The 14,174-nt window shown below is 49.9% G+C and overlaps 4 protein-coding genes across 8 annotated transcripts in view; 2 read left to right on the forward strand and 2 right to left on the reverse strand.

Annotated features, from left to right (window-relative positions):
* The window catches only part of LOC125960029 (E3 ubiquitin-protein ligase MIB2), a 41,037-nt gene extending 34,369 nt beyond the window's left edge, over window positions 1-6,668 (reverse strand). Inside the window, exons 1-2 of one of the 4 annotated variants that reach the window (XM_049693151.1) lie at window positions 6,570-6,668; window positions 4,496-5,401 (exon numbers count right to left, since the gene is read on the reverse strand). The gene's annotated coding sequence lies outside the window, so the exon portion shown is untranslated. The other 3 variants (XM_049693153.1, XM_049693152.1, XM_049693150.1) reach the window with 3 other exon arrangements.
* A 1,214-nt stretch (window positions 6,669-7,882) lies between these two features.
* Window positions 7,883-8,968, forward strand: LOC125960115 (uncharacterized protein C1orf50 homolog). Its single transcript, XM_049693320.1, has 2 exons — window positions 7,883-8,273; window positions 8,341-8,968. The coding sequence occupies exons 1-2, from the start codon at window positions 8,216-8,218 to the stop codon at window positions 8,886-8,888; spliced, it is 606 nt and encodes a 201-aa protein (XP_049549277.1). The 5' UTR covers window positions 7,883-8,215; the 3' UTR covers window positions 8,889-8,968.
* On the reverse strand, window positions 8,943-11,633 carry LOC125960048 (protein hook). Its single transcript, XM_049693201.1, has 4 exons — window positions 10,030-11,633; window positions 9,844-9,959; window positions 9,552-9,781; window positions 8,943-9,468 (listed from the first exon to the last, which is right to left on the reverse strand). The coding sequence occupies exons 1-4, from the start codon at window positions 11,521-11,523 to the stop codon at window positions 9,176-9,178; spliced, it is 2,133 nt and encodes a 710-aa protein (XP_049549158.1). The 5' UTR covers window positions 11,524-11,633; the 3' UTR covers window positions 8,943-9,175.
* Window positions 11,634-11,767: 134 nt separating this feature from the next.
* Window positions 11,768-13,909, forward strand: LOC125960060 (zinc finger protein 239-like). Of its 2 annotated transcripts, none has more exons than XM_049693227.1 (5): window positions 11,768-12,063; window positions 12,136-13,068; window positions 13,148-13,454; window positions 13,534-13,661; window positions 13,728-13,909. In XM_049693227.1, exons 1-5 carry the CDS (start codon window positions 11,932-11,934, stop codon window positions 13,842-13,844), a joined length of 1,617 nt encoding a protein of 538 aa, XP_049549184.1. In that variant the 5' UTR covers window positions 11,768-11,931; the 3' UTR covers window positions 13,845-13,909. The 2 variants fall into 2 exon arrangements, with proteins under 2 accessions (XP_049549184.1, XP_049549185.1); XM_049693228.1 differs by having other exon boundaries at window positions 12,136-13,065.
* The last annotated feature ends 265 nt before the right edge of the window (window positions 13,910-14,174 follow it).

The raw sequence follows: 14,174 nt of genomic DNA on the forward strand, positions 1-14,174 counted from the left end.
AGGCGATCTGGTTAATCAAATTGAATGATTTTCAAATTGATTGAATGGTTTTCAAACAGCGCTACACGGATAGAAGCTTAAGCTTCAAAGAATTAGAAACTGAACTATTAGAGGTAATTTAGAGGTTTCTAATCCAGTTTTTTGAGAATGAATCTTAAAGGATAAATGGATTGTTCCCGTCCGATATTGGGATGCTTTAGCTAACTAATGCAAATGGTTTGCTTTACTTAATTTATTAGCGTTTGATCAAATATAATGTGTGGCAATAAACTCCCGTATATGATAGGATCCCGAATTCTCTTTTATATCATCCAACTTTCTTGCCTGGAGACATCAGTATCTGTCAATCGTACATTTTTCTTCCCTTGTGATGGCTTATACTATAAAAATATGTAATGGGATGGACAACATTTGCGTTGAAAATTATGGAAGTAGTCCGTTCAATGATTGTTTGATATCTTAAATAATTTTTTTATCCACCAAACGATTCGACCAAAAGAAGATTAAAATTTATTCCCATTATTATATGAACCATAAAAATTAATTCGCCAACCTCATCAACCGATTCTCAGCAAGATGTTTGGGTGTAAGTTCGATAATCCGCTACCTCAATAAGGACATGCGGGCAACCTCATTTAGTGCCACCCAAACACGGAGCGCAACGGACAGCGCAAGGCAAAGCATCTACCACATTCGTGACGCAAGCTCGTGGACTAACCAATAACCAAAAACATCCGAAACAGACACTTGCCCCGCTATCTCCATCGCCACCGTTCCTGCTGCCCACTATCATCTCCACCTTGGCATGATTCATTCACGCAGTGCGCCACATCGGCCAAACGAAGTAAACGATCTCCTGCTTAAGACAATAGAGAATAGTAAATGGATTTTTCGGTGACGGTGAGGAAGAAGAGGAACGAATGAAATGCTCGCTCGCCTCATGGCGACACCGGAAGTCGCGACACCCACGGAAGACCAGCGGCTGACAATTTGGTCAGCGAGCGCGGCCAGAATGGTCCGGAGACGGTGTCGCTCCAGAGGACGGAGTTACTTTTTGTTGTTTTGTGCGCCGAGATGTCGCGACATTTCGCACTCGTCGTTCGCGCGTCGCACATCAACAGCGAAATGCCGACTGGACGGACGGACGGACGGACAGGCGAGAATGGTGGACGACTCCACGCGAAACGCGAGGGATACGCAATTGTGATAACGGACACAATGGCCACTGGCGGTGGAAACCTTGCGAAGAGTACCATTTGCAGGCTGCTTTTGTATCGAGGATGCGCAGAACCGAACCGAAGGAGCGGTGTCTCGTTGCCGTCTCTCGGCAATGTAGAGGCCATTGTATTCGGTCGCCACAGCGGAGTCGCGGCGATTACTGAATGACCACTGGCCCCAAGCAATGTGATTCACAATGCCACACGGGTGGAGGAGGGCTGCGCGGATAACCACGTAAAGGACTGTCCCTGGCCCTGATACAACCTCTTATCTATACTTAGCTGCCCCCCCCTTGGTTCGTTCCCGGGGGGCCGTTGCTTTTCCTAATCGCCAATTCTGAGTCACTCTTCCAGAGAGACAGCTGCATGGGTGGCCAGTCAGACACCCTTTTGCAGAAGGAGGGGAGGAATTGGATTAAAGCGAACCACAGGGATGATGTCACGCCCTGGGTGGACCCATACACCCAGTGATTCCGTGTGGACTTTGCCGTTTCGCGCGTTCCTGAAGAAGAGCCCAACCCCCTTATTCCAGGGATGGACTTCTGTGCGCGTCGTACACCTTGGCCCCACTTTCGCTACCACTCTTATCGGTTGGAATAGTTCCCGGAATTTGGCAGCATCTTCCGCGCCCATCACGGTAGCGCAGATGGTTGTATGTAGATGCGGCGGCAGCGGCGGCGGCCACCATCGATCGATCGCAGTTCCATCGATTCAAAAGGTATCGTTATCGTTGCTATATCGCCTACTATACCGCACAATATTGGGGGCCACTTTGGTGGACACGATGATGCCGATAGGGAAATTCATTTGCAAATGCAATGCGCGATGATTACGATCGTTCGCCCAATCATTAACGGGAAATCGGACGGACATTTGCGTAATGCGAGTAGCGCAAGTCGTGGTTTTTAGGAGTATAAACATATAAAGTATTGTGGCCTTAAATAGCCATGCGTAGCTTTCAATATATGGTAAGGATGCACGTTGCATTTACATTTGACTTCACCTTGGAACGTGCGTTACCAAGTTTGGGGCAGTTTGACGCTGAGCAAAGGGCAAATTTCAAACAAACCCGATTAAGTTGCAGGAACTGGTTAAGAGGTTTTTGCATAAATTTTGATCGGTTTTTGGTAACTATTATGGAAAAAACATTATACTGGGTACTTACGCAACCACCGTGATCGAGGAGATCGCGATGCACGATCGTCCTCAAGTTCCAAAGTTCGAATTATTTAAGAATCAATGTCGATACCTTTGCTCCATCTCAATCTAGAACCTACCACGCCCCGTTTACCCCACCCGAGACCACATTTTGTGTGTTTTGTCTTTCTTCTCCAATCATTGGGAGACATTGAATTGCAAATTGAACGGAAGCAATGGCGGTTCGTTATCAATAAACCCCGCGTGGGGGCTTGGGAGTGTGGGGGGGGGGGGAGAGGCAATCCTGTCAATCAAAGACTGGTGATCTCGCCGTGACCCTGACGACCACCAGCACACCGCAGCTTCCACGCACCAGCGCAGAAAGCCGCGAGCGCGACTGAGAACGCGCGCACACACTACTAGCTATAGGAACTAATGCGTTGTTGATGAATGTTTGAGTCGCGTGTTTTGCACAAACACCAGCTCATGGCCCACACTGCCACCCCATTCGGTGCCAAGTGGCCGAGGAGGCCAGTTTGTTATAAACCCGATAACGCTAGCAACCGGAAAACTGAGAATCGGCGGCGCGGTCGAGGCAGCCAATGAACTTCCACTCGTAGAAGAGATCGTGACGTCGTGATATGGGGTATATCCAAACAAACGTCCATTCACGTCAAACGCTGGAGCTAGAAGGTCCCTAAGATAGAGGCGGGGGGGGGGGGGGGGGGGATTCGTGACCCGCTAGTTTATGCTAATGATTGGGCAGGGTTGGCCAGCGGCGTCAGCGCACGCACAGTCACCAGTCATTCTAGCGCGACCGCGATGTGGATCTGTGTTTGCACAGTTTTGCTAGATGGATTGTTGTAAATAAGCCCTTCAGTTGATCGTGTGCAATCTTTGTTTCTTTGTTGGTTTGTTTGTTTGTTTGTTTTTAGTAGAAATATTAATAACCCTCGCTACCAGTACCTGGGTTATTTTAATACCATAATCTCGCACACATCATAACATTTACCATCAACTGCCATCAACACCCGGCTAGCACCAGGCGGGGTAGTTGCGGTTCTTGGTTCTAGATTTACGGTCCCAGATAACGAAAGGGATAATAATCCCCCGGACAACCGACAAAAAGGTGTCGACGAAAGGTGCAACTCACTGTGTGCCTACCGGAACCCCTCCCATTTCACGTTCTGGTCCCTTTGTCCACAAATCCTGCTCCTGCATAAAACAAACCAAGGAACAACGCGAAGTAAGCGACAGCACACCCGGGGACGCGGCACACCACACACAACAGGTAGCCATGGTAATGCACCATGGTAGCGATTGCCCACGGGGTTCAAAGTGTTGTTGAAGCCTCCCCCTTTTTTGCAGTGCCTGGTTTTCTAGCGGGTCATCGTACAGCGTCGTGTGCTGGACAGTTTGTTCGCGACAATTTTTCTCTCTTTTTCTTTTTGTTTTGTTTTGTTGCTTTTTTTTTGTTGCCACCGAGCACGACAGACACCACCGTGATGATGAGTGCATCATCGGCGAACGGGGATTGGGGGAAGCCAAAAACCCGGTGGTTCACCTTGCACCTTGCATGTCGTCGCGACGGCGTCAAAACATACATTTACGAGCCGAGCAATTAACCACGAGGGGCAGGCGCGAGGCTGTGACATGACTGACAACGTCCGACGACGAGACACGGTGTGCAACATCGTTGAAAAACCGGAAGTTATTTCGTTCGAGCAGGGATCGTTACTTTTAGGGGCAGGATAAGCCGATAAAGAAGGCGATGCAATGGCGAAGAGACGAAAGATCGGCATCGAGAGTATCCCTCGTCTCAAGGACGACCACCATCCGTGCGTCTTGAGACGGGTATATACCTAACCCACCCTGGCACACACACGCACACATGATGTCGGCTGTTCGAGACAAACCAGCAGCCGCCAGGGGGCTGGCCAAGGCTGGACCGAAAATAGCACAGAATTGAATAGATAAACAAACGAAAACCGGCTATCGTCGGGAAAACCAAAGCCGCAGCAACACCGGTACGAAATTCAATGTCTAAACGTTCTCCTCTTCTTGGTATGCTGTCGATCGAGGTTTGCGCCGCTTTTAAAAGGAGGCGCGTCATCTGAAACCAACGGGCGGTTGGTACTTACTTGTCTGGCTGGCGATGGAACGTGACCACGTGAAGAGAAGCCACCGGATGCTCGATCCTCAGGGAACGAGCGTGAAGCAAGTCAGCAGCAGCACAATTTGCAGTGAGGATGTTGCTTCGATGTTCTGCCCTTAAGCCGATTAGAATATGCAAACGGAATGGACCATTCAAGGTCTACTTTGCACCAGCTGCAAAGCAAAGGACACTCTCGACACCAGAGGGGGTCTTCTTCTTTATTTAGGATTCACTGGACCTTCGATCACGGTACTGGCCCGTAGGGATGATCCGCACGCACGCACGCACACGGTATTGGTGGTATCTAGCACACAAACCCACACACACACACACACATACTAACGTAACGAAATGAGACACAATAAAGATGTAACCCAGATCACGGCGCAGCTCCTCTACCCCCGATTGCTTCTTGGAATGCTTTGCTTCACGGCAGAACACGGGCAGCTGGATTTTACAATTTTACAACAAAAATACACACAGACACACAGACGCACAAACGACACTCACTATACGCACAATTCACGCACGTTCTCGGGGACTCTCGGCACTGTGCGCATTCACGCCCGCACAGGCTGCTGCGACGATCGGTTGCGCGGCACAATTAGCACGCGGCGTTGGCAACGCGGTTGCCACCGAAAATAGAAGTGCAGCGATCTTCTCGGATGAAAAATCACGACACAAATAACACACGATCTCACGCCTGCTAGAACTCGATGGTGGGTCAACGGCAACCACAGACAACCAGCCACTCGCACTCGCACATGCCGTCCGGGGTGGTTGGTCAGTGGTTGGTAACGAGCAGCCTTAGCAGCAAACAGCAACCAACGGAGACCAATTTTCATCAACACCGCCGACGCAAAACTGACCGTTCCGTGCCGAGCGCCGAAAACTGAGAAATGGAAGAAAATGGAAAGAAGTTTAGCCTTCAGCCGCCGGTTGCAGGGGACGCAGTACTGCGCTAGCGAAATACGATCCAGGCAAAGCGATCACACGAGGCCTGCACTTTTGAAGGCCTTTTAAAGGCTCGCCTTTCTCGTGTCTCGACCAGCAGCGACAGAGTGGGCCTGCTGCTGCAGAGCGAGGAGTCTGTTTCTTCTGCTGCAGCCAGAGGTCGCTAAGCAAGGAGGGAGGCCTTGAGCGTAAAGCGAAGAGGGCAGGGGTTGGCAAAAAGGAGGTTTTCTAACGCACCGTATCTCGAGATTTACGAGCGAAAAAATAGAAAACACAAGGTGTAAACACAAGAGCACCAGCACAAGGTGGCAACAGTAGCAACAGCAGCAGCATTCCCACCCCTAAACACCGAGATGGAGACCAGATCTGATCCGGAGCGCTGATTCTTCGAAGGGGGTTTCCTTTTTTAGACAACAAACCACCACACAACGCCCTTTCTGCTGCTGCTAACGACGGTACGGATTGGTATTTCGCGATTGCTTCTTCTTCTGATGTCTAGCAGGCCGCGAAACATCGCGAAACGGGGCTTGCCACTTTTGCTGGTATGTGCAGTTCCGGATTGGACTGGATGAATGGGGATTGACGGCCGGGCAACCTTCGCTTAATCAGCATACACATTGTACGTGGGTCGTTCTGCTGATAACATGCCCTCGGGACTGCGGCGAGAGGGTTGTCCGGGGGTAAATACACACTTCATGCACAACGATGGGTGAGTCACTCTTGGCGTACACGCATCACGGCGCGCGGCGAGAGGGAACCCTCCGGGGAACATTCTTGTTCTACTTTTCCATTCACTCCCCGTACCGTGCTCCACACACGAACGATGTGTTTTGGTTACTTTTTTGTTACTTTCCCAGCGTCCGGGTGTAATTCTTCGTGACACGGATTTCACACAAAAGCACCGGGCATTCGCTGGCCACAGAACACTCGACAACGACAACCACTACGATTCACACAATCCGCACTGGCCCCGGGGATTGCCAGCTCGGAGCTCCAAACGGGGGGCTGCTAATGCGTTGGGGGTAGGCCAGCACAGAGGGCCAGCGCTGGTTGAGTGCTAATCAATCGTCATCAAGGCTCAAAACCGTGCGGTGGAGACGGTTTACCTTCAGGATTCCGTGTTGTGTTTCTGGATGAAGGAAATCAGACGAGGCACTCCTACACCCCATATCCGTACCTTCTTTTATCGAACTTTACGCGAAATTAAAACATTTTTGCTGGTAAAAATATTCGTGAGAATAACAAAGCTTCTCACGGACACTGTTTACAACTGCAGGTTGAAGAACAGTTTGACTTTTTAAACGGCCCTATTAACAAAACTGCCGCTGGCCGCTTAGTGGCCGCTTAAACAGCCACATTGCATACCTCTTGCCAATGGAGTACGTCCTACTTACTTATTTAGCTGCCGTGCACAAACTAGCAAGAACACTATACCGGTACTTTCAGTTTTTCCGAAATCCGAACAAATGACTTGTCTGGACTTGTCATAGAAAGCGGAGGGGAGAGCCAAACGTCGAGCAGAGCACACTACGAGCCACCAGCATTTACCAAGAAAATGTCGGCCATGACTGTAAGCCTAATTGCCTCACGCATAATTTTCGCCAATTTCTAAGAACTCTGTGGTTATCTTTTCAGGGATGTACGCCAGTATGTCCACGACAGACAGTAGTTGTTGGAAAGGTAAAAGAATTCATAAACTAGTGTTTGCAACACTACAGGAAATCCAGTTTTGTTGCGCAAATCACATGGAGGCGACTCGATCGTACAATCGGTTTGCGCAAAGGACTGTTGCGGAGACAAGGCAATCCAATCCAACCCAACCCAACAACGCCAACCCACAGGACTGAGGTTGCTGCAAATGTTGCCAGGGAGTCCCTGCACTCTGTACTTGCATTAGTTCTTCCCTCATCATTCGCTCATCTCTTTCATTAATCTTTTGCTTTTATAACAGCGTTGAGGCAAAGCCATGACGAGGACAACGACGATGACGACCACGATCAGGGTAAGTTAGTTTTTACTAAAACTCGATGAGCGGTGCAAACATTTTACTAACTTTTCCAAATTTCTATTTTTTGTTTATTCAATAGCCCTCTGACACCGCAGAGAAGGAGTCTTCTTGACTAATGATCCTCAACCTGGTCCATCGGGACTTCCGGTTCGGTTATTTACTTTTTCAGTTCTCTTCTTCTCCCACCGGTTCGCGCCATATTCGCTAGTCTTTTCCACTATTTTTTGGCTTTTACAACAGCGTTGAGGCCACATACACAGCAACATCAAGCGCAACACCAAGCGCAACAGTGAGCGCAACGGCTCAGCTGTCAAGTAAGTAGTGAGAAGCTGAGCTAATTTTTTTAAGAAATGATTTTGTAATTTTCTGCGGTTTGTAAAGGGTTGCGATATTATTAGAAAAGATCACACATAAACTCAAAATTGGTTTATAAATGGAATTGTGCATAATGTGTGGACAAGCCCCGTTCGTTCAGCACCCTGTGATTGCGTCCCATAGTGAGATGGCCATCTCAGTATGGTCAGTGTTTTGACTCGCGAAAATCGTCAACAAAATTGATTTCGATAAGCCCGGGCCCCCAAAGTTCTTGAGCTGATTTATTCTAATCAGCATTCTACGCAATCGCTACGCACATTTCGGCCAACGAACAACGGAGATAAGCGCTTCTCGCGCATTCTAGACAGCACGTGTTGAAACCGATCGTGCGATAGACGGCGTTTCGATGATCAGGGATTTCACAACAGTATGAAAAGGATGGCCCTCGAACCGACACAGAAGGAATATCAGGAAGCCCTACCGAAGGGTAAGTACTGGTGGAGATCCCCCGTCGATTCCTCTCTAAACGCCCCGTAAATCCATCGTTCACGTAGTGACCCTCGTGGAACGCAATCCAGCCCCAAATGGAACGGCCATCGTCAGCATGTACCGGACGGGAGTGCGGGAAGCGAACGATATCGTGACACTCGCCAAAGAAATCCAATCGGCGGACGTGGCCGTGACGAACAATGCCTGCGCGAAGCTAGTCATGATTGCCGAGCAGGTCCGCTTCCTGCAGCAGCAAGCAAAGAAAATCCTGGAGGATACTCAGCGAGCACAAGAGCTGCACCACGCGGCCTGCAACTTTGTGAAAAAACCCGGCCAAGTGTACCACCTGTATCGACGCGAATCGGGCCAGACATACTTTAGCATGTTATCACCGGACGAGTGGGGACCGAAAGGCTGTACCCATCAGCCACTGGGCAGCTACAAGCTGGAACACGACCAAACCTGGACAGCGATCGAGAACGTGGAAAAGGTGCAGGAAGATATCCGGTGGGCACACCGTGTACTAGACAGTGGACTAGCCGCTGGGCGGCAAAGCACCGACTTCCTGTCCATCGACGAGGTGGCAGCGAACGATGAAAAGATGGAATCTTAAGCTCTTGTACTGTGGGAATAAAAATGGCTCGAAAGTAACATAACAGGTTTTTGGTCAAACGTTGTATATTCTTTCGTTTTCTATACTTTTAGGGGGAAGGTGTAACTCGGACAGCGTAATCTTACAAGGTATGTCTGGTGTGTAAAATAAATAAATACACAATAATGATGATCGAAACTGGAGACGAAGACGACAACAGAACCACAAAACAAAGGGCCCCCCGTTCGAGCGCTAGCGTAAGGCACTTTGCGGTCATTTTGGGTGATTGTTCCTGCTATCGTTTCGCTTCACTTCTTGGGGAAATTTGCGTTCATCGGTTTCCGGGCGGTCGGTTGACGCTGTCGGGCAAGGAAGCTCTGTCCGGGTCCGCTCAGTAACCGTGCATCGACCGCTTCCCGGTGACACGCCATACCGAGCCGATAGAAAGCGGTCGCAATTAGTTGCTCCTCTTGCTGGCCCATTGGTGGACGTACGGTTACGGCAGGGGTCTGACCCATGATACCGTCCGCTACCCCCGGTCCACCTGCTCCATTGTTGGCCGGATCGTTGACAAGATGTGCTTTATCGAGCAACATCGCTTCTGTTTTGGAAGAGACAGGAAGATGAAAGATAGAGCCATATGTTTAGTGTATTCTTGTGGTCGTCTTGGTGCCGTTAACTCACCGTTGATTGCATGAGGATCGAGCGTCTTGATCACTTCCTTTGCCTTTTCGACACACTTTTTGTAGCGCATATCTGCAGCATGAAGCTCCTGATCCTTGGCTACCAGCGCGGCCTCCAGGTTAGCGATCTTTGTCTGCAGGCTACCGAGTTGCAACTGCACTCCCTCATCCAGCTGCGGTGTGCGCTGTTCACTGATGTCCATCGTGGGTTTAAGATGAAGCTCCAGTTCACTGAAAGGAAGCGCAACAGCATATCATTCACCGCACCTTGAGTGCGAACGCGACTTAATTACCTCTTTGAGCTTGTTACGTCCGTGTGGTGCTGGCTGAGAACTAGGATTTTCTGGTTCGCCGTCTTCAATTGCTCCCGGAGCTTCTCGTTGCGTTGATTCGCATCGTCCAGCAATTGCTGTGGAAATGCGGAAAACAGAATCGTTCATTAAGGTCTTACAGGGCAACCATTCATTGCCACAACTCACCGATAGTGCCGTCTGGCCACCTTGTCCCTCACGGAGGGCTTTGTTTTCGCGCTCCAACCGCTCGACCCGCTCGTGAAGATCGTTCGAGTGTAGTTCCTTCGACATGGTTGTACCACGGCCACCGACACCGTCCGTTCCGTCGGCACCCATGGCTTGGCCACACTTTAGTTCATCGAGCGCTTCCCGCAGCGAGGTCCGCTCGCTCAGTAGATGTTCCTTTTCGCGCTGAATCACCGTCAGCGCACCCTGCAGCTGCTTGCACTCAAACTCGGCCTTTACCGTACGGCCCATCTCGTCGTCCAGCTTGCCGTGCAGATCCTGGATCTCCTTCTTGTACAGCTCCACCTGTCCCTTCAGACCGGCGTACTTCTTGGCTTCCTCTTCGTACTGCGCGTTTTGCTTCAGGTACTCGACACTGCGCTCCTCCTGCAGCTTGATCTGCTTCCGCAGATCGTTATAGTCCTCCAGTTTCTTCTTGTACGTCGTGAGTTGGGTCTCGCAAACGCGCAGCTGTTCGTTCGCCTCCTTTAGGATGTCAATTTCGTCCTTCAGCTGCGCAATCTCGGCCGTTGCACCGTGCAGTTCGTCCAGTTTCTGGTGCAGCTCTATGATTTCCTTTTCCTGGATCATGGATTTCATCTTCAAATCATCCCGTGCCGTTTCCACCTGTAGCAGCTCATCCTTCAGTCCGTCGACCAGCTTGCGGAGATCGTTGTAACGCGATGAACCGAGCTGGATCGGTCCGAGCGACGTACCGTCGTCACCGATCAAGTTCGGGTTCTCGTACCGCCCGACCAAGGCCTGCAGTCGAGTGACCTCTTGCTGGAGGGCCGATTTCTCCTCGATCAGCACGAGCATCTTTTTGTTCGTTTCGTGACATTTCTGGGCCAGTGAGTCACGATCGTCCTGCAAGGTGCGCACATCGGCACTGATCGCACTGGAACCGACGGTCGCCGATGCCCCCGTGCTGCCTGTCGTGCTGGCCATGGTGTTGATAGAGTTCCGGGACGGCGAGGCTCCCTGCCAGATGTACTCGATGTCCTGCAGGGCGGCCATAATGTTGCGCTGCAGCGATTCCTCCAGCTCCATGATCTGTGTGATGTACTTTTGCTTCTCGAGACAGTTCACGGCACAGCCGAGGATGAGCTGCAGTAGTCGGCCCAGCTCGAACGCATCGCACTTCTCCGCAATCTTCAGCACATCTGGCCGTAGCTCCTCGGACAGGTGCAAGCTCAGCTCGTCCTGATAGTACACGTAGACACCTTCGACGATCTTCCGCAGATTGCTCACCTTCAGTCGCCAGTTTGCCCCGACATCGGCCTTGATCTTGGCCAACCACCCATCGCTGAACACCTCCGGGGCGATCTGATTGAGGGCTTGCGCTAGCGCTACCCCGTCGCACAACTCCTGGACATTTTCGTGCGGAGCGGACAGGTTCAGCACGCTCAGCCAGCGAATCAGCGTTTCGTAGATCTCCATCTTATCGCTCTCCATCGCCAGGTGAATGCAGCGGTGGCCTGGTGGTGTATTTCCGAATTCTCGATCTCGAGGAGGACGCAGGGCCAGGTAAAACTCTCACCCTCGGAAAAGCGTAGGACGATTTTGTTTACGTTTCATCGAAGATTTTCTTTTTGACAGCGAAAGTTGGAAAGCTGCTCGAATGGTTTGCTCGATTTGTCAGCTACTGCTCGAGTGTTGTTTTGTTTTGGTTCGATTGTTTTGGCGGTAAAAAGTGGAAGTTTTTATAAATTTTTAACTATTTCTGACCATTTTTAAACTGTTTCGTGCGTGATAAGAGCAATTCCTGCCGTCGTCCGGAAGACCCAGACATCTACGGCCCAGACATCTACAGCAGAAATCGCTACCGCCAAGGAATCGGTGAGAAAGCGATAATCGAAGAAAATGCAGGATTTTTCACTGGAGATCGATCCGACCTCCGTTTGTCGGTTTTGTCTGGACCACGAGCGGCCAATGGAGCTTCTGTTTGATCTGCAGTTCCTACCGGAGCTGGTGGCCAGTCTAACACAGCTGGAGGTAAGTACGACACTCCGAGATGACCGTGATGTTTTCGGATTTCAAACAAGCTTCTGCTTTCCGGCATTACAGATTTCTTTCGACGATCCTTTTTCGAAGCTGATCTGTGAGCAGTGCGGAACGTTGGCACGGAGTATATTTGAGTTTCGCGAAAAATGCATCGACTCACAGCGCGTGCAGAAGGAATGGATGGAATCGAGGATCCTGGAGGAAGATGAACAAACGAGCAGCACCCTCAAAGTAGGCGTCGAGTATATTGTATGCGACGAAGACGATAACCGGGAAAATGAAAACCAGGAATCGCTTTCTGTTGATGAGATCGAGGAGCAAACGATCAACACCCTCAAAGTAGGCGTTGAGTATATTGTATGCGACGAAGACGATAACCGGGAAAATCAGGACAACCAGGAATTGCTTTCCGTTGATGCGGTCGAAGGACAAACGGACAGCTCGCTGAAAGTTGGCGTCGAGTATGTTGTATGCCATGAAGAGGATGAGCAGGGAAATGAAAACAAGGATTCACTTTCCGACGATGAAGCACGATTAGCTGAGCTTACGATACAGATGATCAACGATGGTGAAGACGAGCGAAGGCTGCGCGAGGAACACGGTTACGACGAGGAGCAAATAATCAACATGAAGACTGATCCGGTAGATGAAGTTGCTGATGATGACGAGCTACCAAAGATTTCCAAATGTCCCTACTGCGTCAACGCCTATTCCTCTTACGAGTTGCTTGGATTGCATTTGAACTCTCACCAACGTGATCAATGGCATTGTCCAGAGTGCGATGAGGTGCTTGAGGATAAGGATGAATTTATCGAGCACCTAAGAATGCATGGAGGCGATGCATTCAAGATACCTTATGAGATATCGATCCAACAGTTGCAACCCGACCAAGAAAATGACTTGCAAGTGAAGCAAGAAGAACAGATCGAACACCGGATAAAGGCGGAATCCACTGGGACCACTAAAGGCCAGAAGAGAAAGAGAACAAAAAAGGTTGTAAGTTTACCATGACATATGGCAAAGCTTCTGTTTGCCTTTTCTTATATCCTTCGAACCTCGGCCTTCGATATTTCAGCCAACACAGCTCGTCGAGTGCGGCAAACGCAAACATTCCGATCTACAACAGACCATAAACCAAGATCGTCAAACTCATCTCAATACTGATTCCGCGCTAAACGATGCAGAAACAACTGATGAGCCATTGAAAGGAAAAAGAAGGAAGGTCTTTCTCTGCAACGTCTGCGGCCATAACTGCAAGTCAGCCAGCAACTTGGCCGTTCACTTGCGGCGCCATAATGCTCAGTTCGTCTGCCATTGTTCGCACTGTGGCAAAGGGTTTCCACGGAGGGCTGATCTGACGAGTCACATGCGTCAACACACCGGTAAGTCTGCGTTCAGCATACAATATGTGTGTTGGCGTAATTTATGGTGAAAATTAATTTCCCTTTTTTCCACCACCAGGAGAGAAGCCGTTCGTTTGTAAAACGTGTGGACGCGGATTTACACGAAAAGATAAGTTAACCATTCACCTGCGCACGCACACCGGCGAGAAGCCTTACTCTTGCCCCTGTGGTCGTTCATTCGCCCAGGTAAGTCTAGCCTATATGGTGTCTCTTTTCCTGTTCTCTTCACTCATCTCCATCAATGTATTTCAGCGAAATGACATGAAAATACACCAGAAGCGCAACACCTGTGGGCAGAACTTTGACCTCTCGAAGCTGATCTCACCAAAGGTCTCGATCTGTGTTGTATCGCCACCGTCTTCACCCTAGGACGATCATGCAATTGATTGGATAGCTACAATAAACTGATAAACGAATGAAATACAACCTCCAGTCAGTGGACAGTAATCTAGTTTTACCGTATTTTATTGATCAAGGGTGCAGTTCACGCCCTACTAGTCCTGCTAACACAAGCCGGTTGCGTTGGCCGTCGTCGTCAGTTTGTGAGTGAGATGCCATGTCTCAACCCGCTACTATCTTGCCGCCCCATGCGAGGCTTATACCCGCGACTAATTCCCGAATGATAAGAATGGTTCACTTACATGCTCATTACAATATCAGTATGGTAAGCAATGGTTGTGTGTGGTACGCGCAGAGCGG

This window comes from Anopheles darlingi, chromosome 2 (assembly GCF_943734745.1).
Source record: "Anopheles darlingi chromosome 2, idAnoDarlMG_H_01, whole genome shotgun sequence".
Classification (NCBI taxonomy): Eukaryota; Metazoa; Arthropoda; class Insecta; order Diptera; family Culicidae; genus Anopheles; species Anopheles darlingi.

Excerpts from the sequence above, each read along its gene's own strand:
- LOC125960115 (XM_049693320.1), top strand. The coding sequence starts at position 8,216 with ATGAAAAGGATGGCCCTCGAACCGACACAGAAGGAATATCAGGAAGCC. Across the intron at positions 8,274-8,340 it reads TCAGGAAGCCCTACCGAAGG|TGACCCTCGTGGAACGCAAT; the intron begins GTAAGTACTGGT and ends TCGTTCACGTAG.
- LOC125960060 (XM_049693227.1), top strand. The coding sequence starts at position 11,932 with ATGCAGGATTTTTCACTGGAGATCGATCCGACCTCCGTTTGTCGGTTT. Across the intron at positions 12,064-12,135 it reads CCAGTCTAACACAGCTGGAG|ATTTCTTTCGACGATCCTTT; the intron begins GTAAGTACGACA and ends CCGGCATTACAG. Across the intron at positions 13,069-13,147 it reads GAAAGAGAACAAAAAAGGTT|CCAACACAGCTCGTCGAGTG; the intron begins GTAAGTTTACCA and ends TCGATATTTCAG.
- LOC125960048 (XM_049693201.1), bottom strand. The coding sequence starts at position 11,523 with ATGGAGAGCGATAAGATGGAGATCTACGAAACGCTGATTCGCTGGCTG. Across the intron at positions 9,782-9,843 it reads GACGTAACAAGCTCAAAGAG|TGAACTGGAGCTTCATCTTA; the intron begins GTAATTAAGTCG and ends GCTTCCTTTCAG. Across the intron at positions 9,469-9,551 it reads CGATCCTCATGCAATCAACG|AAGCGATGTTGCTCGATAAA; the intron begins GTGAGTTAACGG and ends CTTCCAAAACAG.